This window comes from Cornus florida, unplaced genomic scaffold (assembly GCF_030987335.1).
Source record: "Cornus florida cultivar Cherokee Brave unplaced genomic scaffold, ASM3098733v1 CherokeeBrave_3.0.0_Hap2_Chr09, whole genome shotgun sequence".
In the NCBI taxonomy this organism is placed as follows: Eukaryota; Viridiplantae; Streptophyta; class Magnoliopsida; order Cornales; family Cornaceae; genus Cornus; species Cornus florida.
The window spans coordinates 38,355,649-38,370,262 of NW_026775579.1; the positions used below are offsets into that span (position 1 = coordinate 38,355,649).

The 14,614-nt window shown below is 34.8% G+C and overlaps 1 protein-coding gene and 1 long non-coding RNA gene across 2 annotated transcripts; one reads left to right on the forward strand and one right to left on the reverse strand.

The window, feature by feature from the left end:
• The first annotated feature begins 4,597 nt into the window (after nt 1–4,597).
• LOC132273694 (uncharacterized) lies at nt 4,598–6,429 on the forward strand. Its single transcript, XR_009470227.1, has 2 exons — nt 4,598–5,219; nt 5,870–6,429. It is a non-coding gene; the product is annotated as an uncharacterized LOC132273694 (long non-coding RNA).
• Nucleotides 6,430–7,744: 1,315 nt separating this feature from the next.
• LOC132273251 (metal transporter Nramp7.2-like) lies at nt 7,745–14,166 on the reverse strand. The gene is made up of 13 exons (XM_059774248.1): nt 14,059–14,166; nt 13,880–13,958; nt 13,749–13,789; nt 13,273–13,351; nt 13,045–13,149; nt 12,785–12,894; nt 12,092–12,273; nt 10,973–11,042; nt 9,157–9,330; nt 8,960–9,064; nt 8,738–8,869; nt 8,507–8,602; nt 7,745–8,068 (listed from the first exon to the last, which is right to left on the reverse strand). The coding sequence occupies exons 1-13, from the start codon at nt 14,164–14,166 to the stop codon at nt 7,745–7,747; spliced, it is 1,605 nt and encodes a 534-aa protein (XP_059630231.1).
• Nucleotides 14,167–14,614: the final 448 nt, after the last annotated feature.

Sequence of the window (14,614 nt, forward strand, 5' to 3'; positions counted from 1 at the left end):
TTTTTACGAGATGAGGATCAGTATCAGCATATCGATGTTGGGGAGATTGAGTTGCAACCGAATGCAACTTATTTGGAGCCGCCATGTCGTATTATAGACCGACGGGATCAGATTCTTCGTAATAAGGTTATTCCTTTAGTTCGTGTCCAGTAGAGTCATCACAATGACGCTAAGTTTACTTGGGAACGGGAAGACGTCATCCGCTCGCAATTTCCTGAAATTTTGGAAGAAGGTAAGAGCGAATTCTGAGGACGGAATTCCTTTTGTTAGGGGGGAAGAATGTAATACCCCTAATTTCAAAAGGATAGTCCTGGCATTTACTATATTGTTTAAATTGCATTTTTAGTTGTTGAAGTGCTTATGTGTTATTTTAATTGATTTAATGGTAGTTAGTTATTTAATTGTTTTCATTGTTTTTGATTTAATTGAATTTAATTATGTAATTGTTTTAATGTAATTGATTTAATTGTAGTTAGTTATTTAATTATTGTGTGCATTGAATTTAGTTAAGATTTTAGTTACTGGAATGTAGTTAATTAAATTTAGTTAGTTTTTAACGTGACTGTAAGGTTAGTTGTACATATAGTATAAACGGTTCATAGCCGACATAGTTTTAACCTACGTTGTTCTATGGGCCGAGTAAATCAGATTAGGGTTTAATTGAGCCTAGGATTAGTTTGGCCTATAAATATTCACCTAAGGTGTCTGCCTAGGGTTTTAGAATCATATTACGACATATTACGACATAGTTTGGAGAAATCTGGGAAGCAACAAAGGGAAGAAACAGAGAGTTGGCCGGAAACTTTAGGACGACGTCGGTGTAAGGCAAGTTCTATTCCTAACTCAATCCCTTGGACTTGTGTTCTTTGCATCTCTAATATAATTCCAGGAGTAAATCAATGTTAAGATTAAACTGGTTCGCATGTCTGAATTGTTCTAAGCAGTATGTTTATATGAACTGTTAGTTTCTTGTGTTAATGTTTCTTGCATTCTTCTTGTTCTAATTGAAGTTAATTATTGAGGATTGATTTTAAGACTCTCTAGAACACTAGAACCCAATTTTAAATCAGTTGAAACCTTGACAATAGAGGACGGAATGATGGAAACTACAGGAGATCAAACTGGTGAAGGAAGAAGAGAGAACTAGGCAAACTGGAGGTGGAGGCGGCTCCCCACAAGGTTTGAGCAGGCTCTAAGGGCTGTGGAGGTGGCTCTACATGGGGTGGAGCTAGCTCCACACAAGGGGGAGGCGGCTCCACCCTCTTTTGATGCTAGCTCGGTGTTTTTTTGCTTCTGGGTTCAGTTTTTGAACTTTTTGGAGTATTTAGGGACTGTACATGAGAGATTAAATGAGTTCTATGCTTATATTAAGGCTCCAGAGGATGTGGCAGTGGATAATAAACCACTTAGGGTTTATAGGTTGAACAGTACACAATTCTTAACAAAGTTACAAACTGTTAGCGGAATGCGAATGATTTGAATTGCTTAGGTTGTTCTAGCAATTTTCTGTAAATAATTATCAAATTCTAATCATATATTAGTGGTATAAAACAAGCATTGTTAAAACCTATATATTTTTACTATGCTTGTTAAGGGATTATTGATGTTTAGACTTCAGTAGTTATCGAATCAAGTGTTAAACTGGAAATATAAGCATGATGGTTGGCCAAGGTTTATTATGCTTGTTGTGGAGTTAATTGATGTAGACTTTTAATCATGTTCTCTCAATTATATGGATTTTGGGGATAAGTTAATATCTGCATATACTGTTGTATTATCAATTGCAGGATTGTTGGTTGGGTAGTGTAAAAATCAGTATGTTAAAAGATTTTAATTTAATATGCTCACTTATGGAACAATTGATGTTTAAATTTAATGTTTGGATTTATGGATTTGGATGATATTTACATGCTTGTTCTGTATTATCATTTGCTGGATGGACGGATTGTATGCACCGGTATTGGACTGTGACATACTAGGGGGATTAGCTCAAAAATCTCTAAGTCCTACCTACTCTGAAAATTAATGAATGGATTTAACTAAAAATAAATCCTATTGATTTGTAGTGTCAAGGCAACGCACTGTTGAGCGGCACTACTATGGATTCTGGATGGATTTTAAATATATTGTTATGATACCTCGATATGAGCTTGAGTCTCAGGATCGACGGTTTGGGTGTGTATATGCATTGGGATGCATAGCTGGCTATGACGGTTAGAGGTGTACCCTGTTTAGGCTTAGGTACCCATGCCCACCTCGTGTGTGTTTTGCATGTTGCCTCTATTCAGGTTGAGACCAGCCTGTAGTCCAGTGAGAGTCATTTAGTGTGAATATATATATATATATATATATATTTATGGACTATATAGTTATTGTTGAGTTGGTTAGGATGTACATGCGTATCGAGTCTCTACTTGGATTGTAGTATGATAGAACTTATTCGTGGGCCTGACCCACTTCTATTTTTTATGTACTCGTCAGTTCCAGACTTAGACATGATCATGCTGAGCAGAGATTACTACTCACTCTTCCGATGACGTAGGACTTCTCTCCATGGTTTACTTTGGATGTTCTTTTAGCAGTTTCATTTCAGTTTGGATTTTTATTAGGGGTCCACTAGAGATGGATTCCCGAGTTGTTGGAGGTTTTGGATTTCTAGATTTTCTACGCATTAAAGTTTAAAGGATTTTATTTTTAGAATTCATTCAGCTTCTATTTATTTCTTATTTCGTTTTGTATTCCGTATTCATTTTAAAATATTAATTGTTTGATATTCCCTCGAGTTTGGGCCTGAGCCTGATCAACCCGTGTCTCGGATCCGAAGGGTATCACAAAGGCAAAGAGTGAGCTGATAGTTTAAGAAACAGAAAAAGGTCCGAGAGTTGCAGAAGAGGCCGGAAGGTTGAGGCTTTGATGATCCAGTAAGGAAACTCTTTTTCAGTGTAGGGTACTCTATACCTCGAATGGCTTGGAGTGGTTTTGCTTCAATAGTTTTTATTAAATGTTTTAATTAAATGCATATGTATTTTGTTTATATAGTCACATGAATATGTATATTTTGTGAAGGTGTTTTGTTAAACCTTTATGAAATTCTTGTTATGGTTTTTCTTACTGGGACTTTTTGTCTCACCACCCTCCAGTTTCAGGTACCGAAGATGAACGTGGATTCCTAATGTCGGGCTTAGGTGAAAGAGTCGGCATTGCAGGATTTATTTTATTTATTTGGAGAATTTTGTATATTTTTTAGGAAATTAACTTTGTATAAAAGAGGGTTTCTTTTTTTTTTTTTTTCCCTGGATGTATTTTGATATATCTGGATTTGAATAAATTGAGGATTTTATTAGAATTTTCGGGTCGTGACAAAATGGTATCAAAGCATTTTATTAGAATTTTTGGATCATGACAAAATAGTATTAGAGCATTTTCTTAGAAAATTTGGGGTGTGACAAAATGGTATCAGAGCCTGTACCCAGTTGGAAGTGTGAATGTAGTGATAATGTAGACGAGTGTGAGTAAGCAAGTGAGTATTACTGGTTAGCTACCACTCATAGCCTGGTGTGTGTGGGCGGATGAGGTTCACTGGCAGCTACTGGGATGGTTGGTTAGTGTGATTTGGTAGGTAGCCTGGGTTTGTTATTGTTTTTTTTTTTTTTTTTTTAGTGAGCGGGTGATGCATCGACTAGCTACCACAATGGTTACGGAGTGTGTGGCGGGTGACTAGCACTGGCAGCTACCACAACGTCCTACATATCACGGTATCTCACATCGTCTAGGGTAGGGATTTATGGATTTTGTTTTGTGGTTATTGGTGTTTTCGGGTATACGTAGACTGTTGGATTCGAATTTCGGGGACTAAATTCTTTTTAAGTGGTGGAGATAGTGATAACCCGAATTTTTAAGATTTTAATTTAATATTTATTTCTTGATTTTTAGTTGTTAAGATTAAATAATTAATCTTTTTTTTAATTGGAGATTTATAGGTGATTAATTTTTGTTACATATGCATATATGATTTATATATATTTCATCTCATTAAATAAGGAGGAATGGACCACCTGCCGAATTAGAAAAGAAATGAGGAAGATTGAAATTGCGGGTCCCACTTGTGGCAATTGATGAGAATGAATTGCTTTGGTTGTATATATATATATATATATATATTTGGTGTGTGCTGTGTAAAGGAAAGAGAGCATGGTAGCCAAAGTGCGGGAAAAGGGAAGTGAGATTGTGATAATTTTGTGGGGCCCAATAAGAAGATATTCAATAAGGTTGTTTGATTTGACTATATTATATTATATTATATATATATATATATATATATATATATATATTGTCTGATGAAGGAGATAAGAAGGGAGCAGCCAAAGTGGGAAGAGAGAGAAAATTGTGATGATGGTGGTTGTGACTTGTGGGGCCCACTAGAGACTTTTTGGCCAAAGTTTCTTTTTACTTTGGTTCCTTCACGTGGGTTTTGACGGAGTGTATATGAAATAAAAAGATAATATAAGAAAGGAAAGTAGTGGGGTTCACATAGGTTAGTTGGTGGATTGCCTACATATTGGGTGCTTGTGACTTGGTATATATGCAAAAACAGAAGGAAAAATTAGAGTGATACAGAGAAAGAATGCAAAGAGTGAGCCAAGAGTTTGAGAAACAGAGAGAGGTCTGAGAGTTGTAGAGGAGGCCGGAAGCTTGATGCTTTGATGATCTAGCGAAGAAACTCTTTTTATACCTTGAATGGCTTGTAGTGGTTTTGCTTCAATGGTTTTTATTAAATGTTTTAATTAAATGCATATGTATTTTGTTTATATACTCACATGAATATGTATATTTTGTGAAGCTGTTTTGTTAAACCTCCATGAAATTCTTGTTATGGTTTTTTCTACTGAGACTTTTTGTCTCACCACCCTCCAGTTTCAGGTACCGAAAATGAACATGGATTTCTAGTGTCGGGCTTTGGTGGAAGAGTCGGCGTTGCAGGATTTATTTTATTTATTTGCAAAATTTTGTATATTTTTGAGGAAATTGACTTTGTATAAAAGAGGGCATTTTTTTTTTTTTTTTTTTGGATCCTGGGTGTATTTTGATGTATCTGGATTTGAATAAATTGAGGATTTTATTAGAATTTTCAGGTCGTGACACAATTGTTGCCCTTGACCAACCAGTATGCTTGTCTTCCTTGCTCATAGCATCGTTAGGAATCCGTCCGTGAAATAGAGGTGAGTAGCTCTCAAATTTCTTTTCACACTTTACGGACAGAGACTGTGGTCTTTGAAGATGAAGCCCAAAGTTAAACATTTTCTATGGCGTTTCCTAAATGATAGACTTTCGATGAAATTTTTAAGAATCGAAAAAAAGGTGTGGTTGATGATCCTGAGTGTTAATCGTGTTGCTTGGATGTTGAAACATTATCCCATTTGAATTCAACTATGATTCGGAAATGCTGTCTTCTTAGGGTTGATTCGATTGCTTCCATTGGTGAATTTTGGGCATACTGGTGGCTCGGATTAAACAATGAGTGGCAAGAAGAAGACTAGAGTTGCACATGGAAGAGCTTTGTTGTCACATTATGTTTTATAGAAATAGATTATATAGTGATATAAGTAGAAACCATAGTATTTCATCTATAAAATATGTCAGAAGTGTTTTTTCCATCCATTTCATCAGGGGTGAGTGCAAGAGACACCTGAAGTATACATTTCATAGTACTTTTACCTCCTATTTAAAAAGATGTGCAAAAAACACTCATATTCTTTTCAATTTGTGCAAAAACATCCCTCAATTAATATAATACCTATTTTACCCGTTTATGCTTCCAAAAATGCCCCTACTCTCATTTTTTCTTTTAACCCTTTTTGTTTCTCCAAAGGAGCTGCCGACAGAGACCAATGAGAACAGAGTATAGTTCAGCGGGTTGGCAAGGCGGCCAAGGAAGGAACCGGTGAGAGGTGCAGCGAGCTTTGTGCTCGGCTATGAGTCCGGCAGACTTGTGCGGCGAGGATGAAGATGATGGCAGCAACGAGGATCTAAGGCGGCGGACAGCGAGGGTCGGGATTCCAGTGAGGTGCTGAACCGGCGAGAAAGAAATGTCCATGAGTTGAGACGATGAGGTTCCACGATGGCGATGGGCTCACAGCGAGAACTGAAATTTCTAGCCTAATGTGGGAATAATAAGTGGTGGAGCAAGAACGGAAGCTTGAAGCCGTGCTGAACAAAGTGACTATTTTGCTATGGCGGCGCTGAAACTTTGGTCCAAAACCAGAATAAAATTAACATCTTAGCAAATGCTTAAAAGTGTATACTAAACATTCCTCTGCCAAACTACCTGATATTTGAAACTGAATCCAAAATTTTACTATAATGATATAAGGTAGCGACGCGAATTTCAGGTATTAATTAACCAACCTTGCAGGTTTAAAAGAGTCAAAATTCTGTTATTCAGTTGGCTTGGTCACTTTTTCCTTTCCATAGATATGCTGAAGTTCACGAGTTGCAGCTTGATATGATTCTGAGAAGAGCCAAAGATGAAAAATCTGTGTGAGAAAAAAATAGAGAAATATGCTTTTATCCTATATGCATTTAGAAAATGGTCACGATGCTGATTTCTCAGGCTTGTTTTAAAGAGGTTACTTCAAATCAATTGAAAAAAAAAATATTCACTTTTCCAAATGCGAAAATTCTTCTCATGGATAGGAGATCCAGTCACATTCCGAATCGCTTCAAACAACATATATTTAAGTGTGGCCCTCAGCTCTTGGACAAAAGCATAGATGGTCTTTCCATTAAAAAAGTATATATGATCATTTGGGTGTTTGGTCTTGTAACCAGCATGATGGTCAAAGTCAAAAGCATTGAGAATCTGAATAAAGCAATTCAAATGATCAATTAGTTTTAAAACTCATACTAAATGTTCCTCGGTGAACTTACTCCAACATCGCATCAGGCTTCCGGAAATTTCAGCGCCGCCATCGCAAAATGGAGATTGACTTGGGTAAGGCATGGGTCTGCGATCTGAGGAAGAAGACGAATGAGGACAGACGTTGGCCCCGGCGCTGACAATGCCAACGAACAAGGAGCAACTCGGCTATGATGTTTGGGCAGCAGTGGACCGGAGAAGGTTGAGGAGGTAGCGGAGGTGACCTACGTTGGCGGCAAGCACGCCGGAGAGATTGAGCCCAGAGAGGTTCTTGTCGAATTCAGTGCTGTTCCATGGACTTGGCGATTCGAGCTCATTAAAGAGGTTGCCGACCAGAAATATCGGTTCTTGATTACAGTAGGCTGAATTGGGTTGTCATCTTCTCTTCCTCCGGCAAACTAGGCGTGGTGTACCCATTTTAGTCATTTCACAAAATATTAATTTTTTTTATATATTATTAAATATTTAGCTAAGGGCATTTTAGTCATAAATGTGTGAGTATGACCTATTTGCACAAATGTCTTAGTTTAGAGGTGTTTTTTGCACATGAGAAGTGCAATATGCACGGTGAGTACACTATAGGAGTGATTTTTGCACTTTACCCATTTCGTTATCATATAGAATTTTGTTATGATTACTCAATTAATTATACAAAAGTTCAACATTATTAAACATGTATCTTACAACTCAACCCCTATACAAACCAGCTAGTAATGCCGCAATTTCCACAAAAGTGCCAAAACAATTTTAGCTGTCTAATTGTTTTGGCAAAAACTTCAATGAAAAGATAAAAGATATTGGGAGATAGATATCGAAATATGAAAATTTCTACTGAGGGAGTGGAATGTCAGCCAAATCTTGTGTGTAAGGGACGTGGTCCAATTCTAACATCTCCTCGGTGTTGCCATGCCCATTGTCAATGCGCGATTCGGCATTTGGGTCGATGAATGTCACAACTCGGTCTTTTCGAAACATCAAATATATAATCGCCGATATATAGATTGCCATGAGTGGAAACACTAGAATTCCAATGAATACATTTGCTGCTTTTGGTAAACTGCTGTGAATTAGCCAGTGAACGAAGCTGGTGCTCAAGTAATATATGTTCATGCCAAAGATTCCGAGGCCCAGTATCCATGAGAACACAATGATCTACATTCATAAGTTTGAACTTCAAATGGTCAGCTTAAAATGAAGTTCTGATTTTAATTTAAGAAAAAGAAATGAAGTTCTAATTTATGATATAAATTTTGTTAGCTTTAATTACAACTACTAAGCAAATGGGATTTCGTTAATATAGCTATTTTTATTTTAAGTTTTGCTTGTAAATGGACCACTATTTAATAAGCCTTGCCCGCCTCAAGACTTCTACTTATCCGAAATTTCCATTCGTATTGGATTGACAAATGATCTAACATCATTGTTATCGGTCAATCATGAAGCGATAACTTTATGTCATTGTCAATTAATTTTTTTTATTTTTTATTTTTTGTGATTGATCGGGACCATATAATAAAGATTGACTGCACAAGCCAAATCTTAAGCGAAAATAGCATAATAGTATCATCTGCAAAAGTAGAATTAACTCACGTATACAGAGTTCTTGTGTGGTCCCATTTTGGTGCTACCGTTACTGAATTTAAGAAGTGGGATGAGAGCAAATGGAAGCTCAAATGAGAGTATCATCTGCAAATTAAACCGATCAGAATTAAAATAAATATATATATATATATATATATATATATATATATATATATATTTGCTCCACGATGATTAAGTAAAAATGAATGTAAAATAAAAATGTTTAGACAGTTAACAAACCGATGCGATGATAATGAGTCGGCCAGCTCCTTGAGATCCACCAATAATCGAGACAATGAGACTAGGTATAATGGCAATGCACCTAGTCATGAGATTCCTCAACCATTTCCTCATTTTAAGGTCCAAGAAACCCTAAACATTTCGCCACCAAATATAAAATGTAATAGGTTTCGACAACATCAACTGCAATATATAATGATATTAATGCTTAATTTTGAAAACCTGCATGATAAATTGTCCGGCATAAGTGCATGTGATTGTGGAACTCTGGCCGGAGGCTAGTAATGCAATGGCATAAATAGTAGAACTCCATTTTCCTAATACATTCTGCAAAACGAGAAGGAAACTTTTTTAAAAAAATTTGTTTCAAGTTTGATTATGTAACTAAAATTTGAAGAACTTCAGAATAATTTTTAGACCTTGAGAAGAAAAGAAGCAGAGTCGAGGTTGAGATTATTGCATCGATCCACGGTTTCTTTAGTGAGGTTCTTGGCTGAGCAAACAGTACCCGAGACAAATATAACTGAGATATTGATTAAAAAAGCTACAAAGAATACGAATCCACTCTCAATTAAGAAGTATCGACACGCGTCCTGCATTAAAATTAATAAAAACATGAGTAAATTTACATTTATTTACGCTGTATGTGTATATCTTCACCCAGTGAAAAAGGAAGAACAAAAAAATTAACTGCATACTTGTGCACACACATGATGCATACGCATGTCAAATGAATTTGACGGATGTCTATTACCACCCATTGTCCGAGTGAGGGGCGGCTCAATATAACTTAAGGTCCTAGGCGAAAAATATAGAAATGGTCTTTATATCAAATAATAGCTAATAATGTTTATTTACAAATAAACCTTCCTACTTTTGGAGATGCAAAGTTACTAATTAGATTTTTGTAGTTAAGTTTTGTTATAGCATCTCTTTCAGTAGATAATATAGTTATAATCCATTTAGCCAGCATATAATTTGCCACCACTTAGAAACAAAATATACAATTTTATAATAACAGAAATTAATAAACCTACAAAATAATTTAAGGGATAAAGAACAATAGAACTGAATTTAGAAAAAAAATTGTTTAAATGATCCAAAACAATTCGACAAAGAAAAGTGCGTTCAAAATCTTAAGATAGAGTGAAATTACGAGATTGTGATGAGCGATGAACTGAAAAGAAGGTGTAATGAGAGGAGGGAGACATTGTAACAAGAGAGGTTGAGAAATAAGGAAAAAAAATTAGCTATAATGAAAGTTTCAGCAATTCCCACAACCATTAAAACATATTTAATAATTAAAGTTTGTGTAATGATAATGATAGAGGAGAATAAAAAACATGAAATGATCGATCATGAGAGGAAAAAAAAAAATCAAATAATTATACAAATCTTTTTGGCCCATTATTAAATCTCTCAATTTCGATGAAATAAAATTTTTAGAAATTTTATAATATATGAAAATAAAAATTTTGTGACTTCTCTATTGGCTGAAACTTTAGGTGACTATGACATTTTGGACCATACATGAAGCTAGAATAATTTTTATTTATTTATTTTTATTTTACGAAAAACACACTCACGCACTCGCTAGCCTCTCTAAAGACTTCAACCCCCAACTTTTTATTTAAAAATGGAAGAAAGTACCACCAAACTAACGCTAGTCTAACTATTATGTCATATAAATTTGATTGTACACAACTGTATTACATCATGACATGGTCCCACAAGGCAGAAACGATTCTAATTGGCTTCTTTCTTGAAAAACAATTTTTTATATATTTTGATGTGCATTTTCTAACACTATTACTTTGATGATGTCACACACATTACTTTAAGATTAACATAATGAACATTTTTACTTCGAAGTAATGAGTGTTCAATTCTGAAAGTAATTGTGTTCTGTTTTCACTGATTTCTGTGTTTTGGTTTCGGTTGCTTGTATGATTGTTCACTGAAAATAGTGCCACAGGCTCATTCATCAATGCACTTCTTGGGATGCAAACAAACAAATAACTAGTAGTAGGTATGGTGAGGAATTATTTCATTCAGTATTTAACATGTGTATTCTGTATCTGCATTTAGAGCCCTATATATATACACACACACATATATACATTAATGTGTGTTTTTATTTTATTTTGTGGATGTATATGTGTGTAGCATTGAGATTTATTATTATTATTATTTTTGAGTAAGTAAACGGAGAGGTGTTTTAAGCAGTTGTCTTACATTGATGCCTCGAACCGAGTTGGGTACCTTCCGAGAGAGTACAAGAGCGGAGTGGAGGAAAAGATTATGGCTGTTGAACATGAAAACAAATGCATATTAGTAGGAAAGCACAAGTGACATAAGTTATTCCATATTCATATTTTACTTGTAATGGTCGAATTAGCATTATAAAATTAAAGTTAATTCTCTTTCCTTATCATAACAGAATTTTACTGAAAAGTAGATTTAATAAAATTATTTATAAATTAAGAGAATTTCTTAAATGAAGAAGGTTAATTATTTTCCGTTGATAGAACATAATTAAGAGAATTTTTCGATTTCTTTTAAGTCATAGCAATTTCTTAGGGTCATAACTGCGGACATAGTTTGAGTCCTATCTGATTCATGTGGGGGGGGGGGGTTGCCCGGGTTCCGTAAATTAATTGGGGCAAAGCCCCGGACACCCGAGTATCGGAAAAACAAAATATAATTTCGCTCAAAACAAATTTAAGAAGATTATTTATAAATTAAGAAAACTTCTTAAATGAAAAAGTGCATAAAATGAGAAAAATAGCAAATAAATGAGTTATATTTTTTAAAGACTCGAATTGAGATTCTTCTTAAAGTTATGGGAGGCCATATTTTAAGTCTTGTGAATACTTTGAAAATCACTATTGATAGAAAGTTATGAAAGGGTTTGAAAGGCGTTGACTTTAAGCAGGCAGGTAAGTCATTTCGTCCTAATGTTTTATAAAGTATTTGGTTTAAGATTCGACTTGTCTTTGGTTCAAACAAGTTAAGAACTTGCTTGGTTATTCTTTCTTTCTTTCTTTCTTTCTTTTCTTTTCTTTTGGTGAAGGGAATTGAAAATTATATTTGGTCTTTCTTTTTTTTTTGGTGAATTTCTTTCTTCTCTTTTGGTGAAGGGAATTGAAAATTATATTTGGTTTGACAGTTTTCGAAAACTATTTTTAAGGAAATTCAATTAAAAAAAAAAAATGAATATTTTCTGAGTATTGGATAGTTTTATATTTTATGAGTCTAATTTTCAGAACAATCTTTAGAAAATGAAACAGATCAGACCCTTTTCTGGCACATAGTTTGACTTATATTTATAGAAAGAGATGATCGAGATCTCACGGCATGATGGTTGCACCGAGGAGAGCGATGGCATTACCGGTGGCACCTTGGCCGCTGAGCTTAGGGATAAACATTCCCTTGAGTACATCTTTTGCTGGAGGTTTCACATAACCCATTTCTCCAAGGAAACTTGCAGCGATCACGAACACCAACACTGCTATCAACATTTCTAGCTTCCTCACCTATATATATATATACACACACACGCACACACACACATAGTCCATTATATGTTAGAATAATGTATATTTTGTACCATAAATCTATACTAAATAGTATTTTTAATATTTAGTTGCAAAGTTTTAACCGATCAACATTTCTATTTTTAAACCCCAAGGATGCCAAGGACACTTCGCCGTGGTGCCTCATAAAGCATTAGGTCTCCGACTAAAGGCGGATAGGCGGATCCAGGATTTCTAGTTTGGGTAGCTAATTTTAGTATGTTGGCTGAGTTGACTTGGGCTTGATTTGGTGGGCTAATTTTGGAGTTGGCCAATACAGCCCACCTAGGCACACCCTTTTATCCGTCTTTGGCTGTGATTTACATAGCCCGTGGTGGGAAGGCACTTTTCGCTTCTTTAAAAAAATCTATTTTTAATTTTTTTTTTTACTTTTTGGTGGGTGATCAGGAAAGAAGTTGTGACCACTAATAAATATCATGCAAAAGATGCCATTTGAAATGAATTAAATTACCCCAAATCTCTGGAGGCCAAGAAGAAGGAGCGTGCTCAAACCAGTGAGGAGAACCCCAACCCAAACTGGGATATGGAACAATATATTTAGTGCAAAGGCGGTCCCAATCACTGTCACATGGAAAATACAAAAAATTATGTTATATGGTAGCATGACGTACAGACATGTATATGACATATATATATATATATATATATATATATATATATATATATATATATATGTACTATGATAATTTTTAGATAAGGTAGACGTCATGCCTTCAGGAATATCAGCCGCTATGACAGCAGTCTCAGCCAGCAACCATAGGCAATACTTGATAAATTTTGGGTACTCCGCCTTACATAACTCTGATAGGTGCTTGCCTTGCAAATAAAAGAAAAATAATTTAGTAATTATTTATATATATATATATATATATATATATATATATTTATATATATATATTAGTTAGTTTTAGCTAAAGGTCTAGCTTGTGCATGTCTTACCAGTGCTTACACCGAGATTTGCTGCAAGTGATTGAATTATAAGAGCAAAGATCAATGCAATAAGGATTACCCACAATAGCTGCATTAGAAAAAGTCATGAAAAAATTTATTATAAGTTGTCAGCTAGAGTAACAAACATAAGTGAAAATATATTTTTCTTGATTTGGATTTTTTTTTTTTTTTTTGAGGCAAACGAGTAATTATGCAAAAGGTAATAAATGTTATCAAACATGCTTTAGTGATCACTTAATTTTTTTTTTTGATGACCCAGGGTATACGAGGTTTCGCCCCAACTAATCCCTGAGGCCAATCCCTTGGAGTTATTTTTATTTTTTATTTTTTTACTTATTTGACAAACACAGACAAACATGAAACAAAAACAGTTGCCCGGCCTTGATAATCTATTCTTTCCATAGCTCCCTTACCACTCATAAAAAGAAAATAAATTTTTCTTTTTATCTGAATCTGTAAGTTACCTCATATCTGTAGCTAGCTCCAGCTTGCAAATCAGTTTCCACTGTGACATGATTTTATATAATCTTTGTTACCTACTCGATAAAGAAATCTGATGATCAGACTAAAATACAAAGAGGAGAGAGAGACTTACAGCTCCCTGGATCAATATAAGCCAAAGATACAAGGAAACCAGGGCCTACATGAGATAGACACTTTCTCCATCTAGGTTTCTAATGATCAAGAAACACATTGAAAGATATTTATATGTTCTCAATATATATATATATAAAACTTGATAAAGAGAGAGACCTGGTCCATTTGAGACTCAACATCATCTTCTTTGTTGTTGTTACTTGTAATGGAGGGTGGAGTTCTATCAACAGCTATGATGCGGTTACTCCTTCCGGACTGCTGAGTTTGCTGCTGCACACTTCCCATCTCTCTCTCTATATATATATATATCTCTCTCTCTCTATATATATATGTCTCTCTCTCTTCCACAACTGATACGGTCTTTCTTTCACCTCTGTCCTCTATTTATAGTGGAGAGACAGTAGAGTGCATGGCTTCTTCAACATGCATGCATTAACCTTGTTTTGTCATAGAAATGAAAACAATTAAGGAGTCTTCCGTTATCCCAAATGCTATGGTAAGAGAAGACGAGTCAACGTTTCACCCAAAAATATATTCATAATTATATAAACCAATAAATGTAAAAACTTGAAAACAATACAGTGCTTTTATTGACATGCTTAGAAAAAAAATTTAAAAAAAGACTTTTATGTGAAAAAAAAAATAAATAAAAAAAAATAAATAAATGTCTGAACCAATCAGAGCCTATATAACTCCTATTTGGGATTTTAGATTTCTTATCAATGTCAACGAG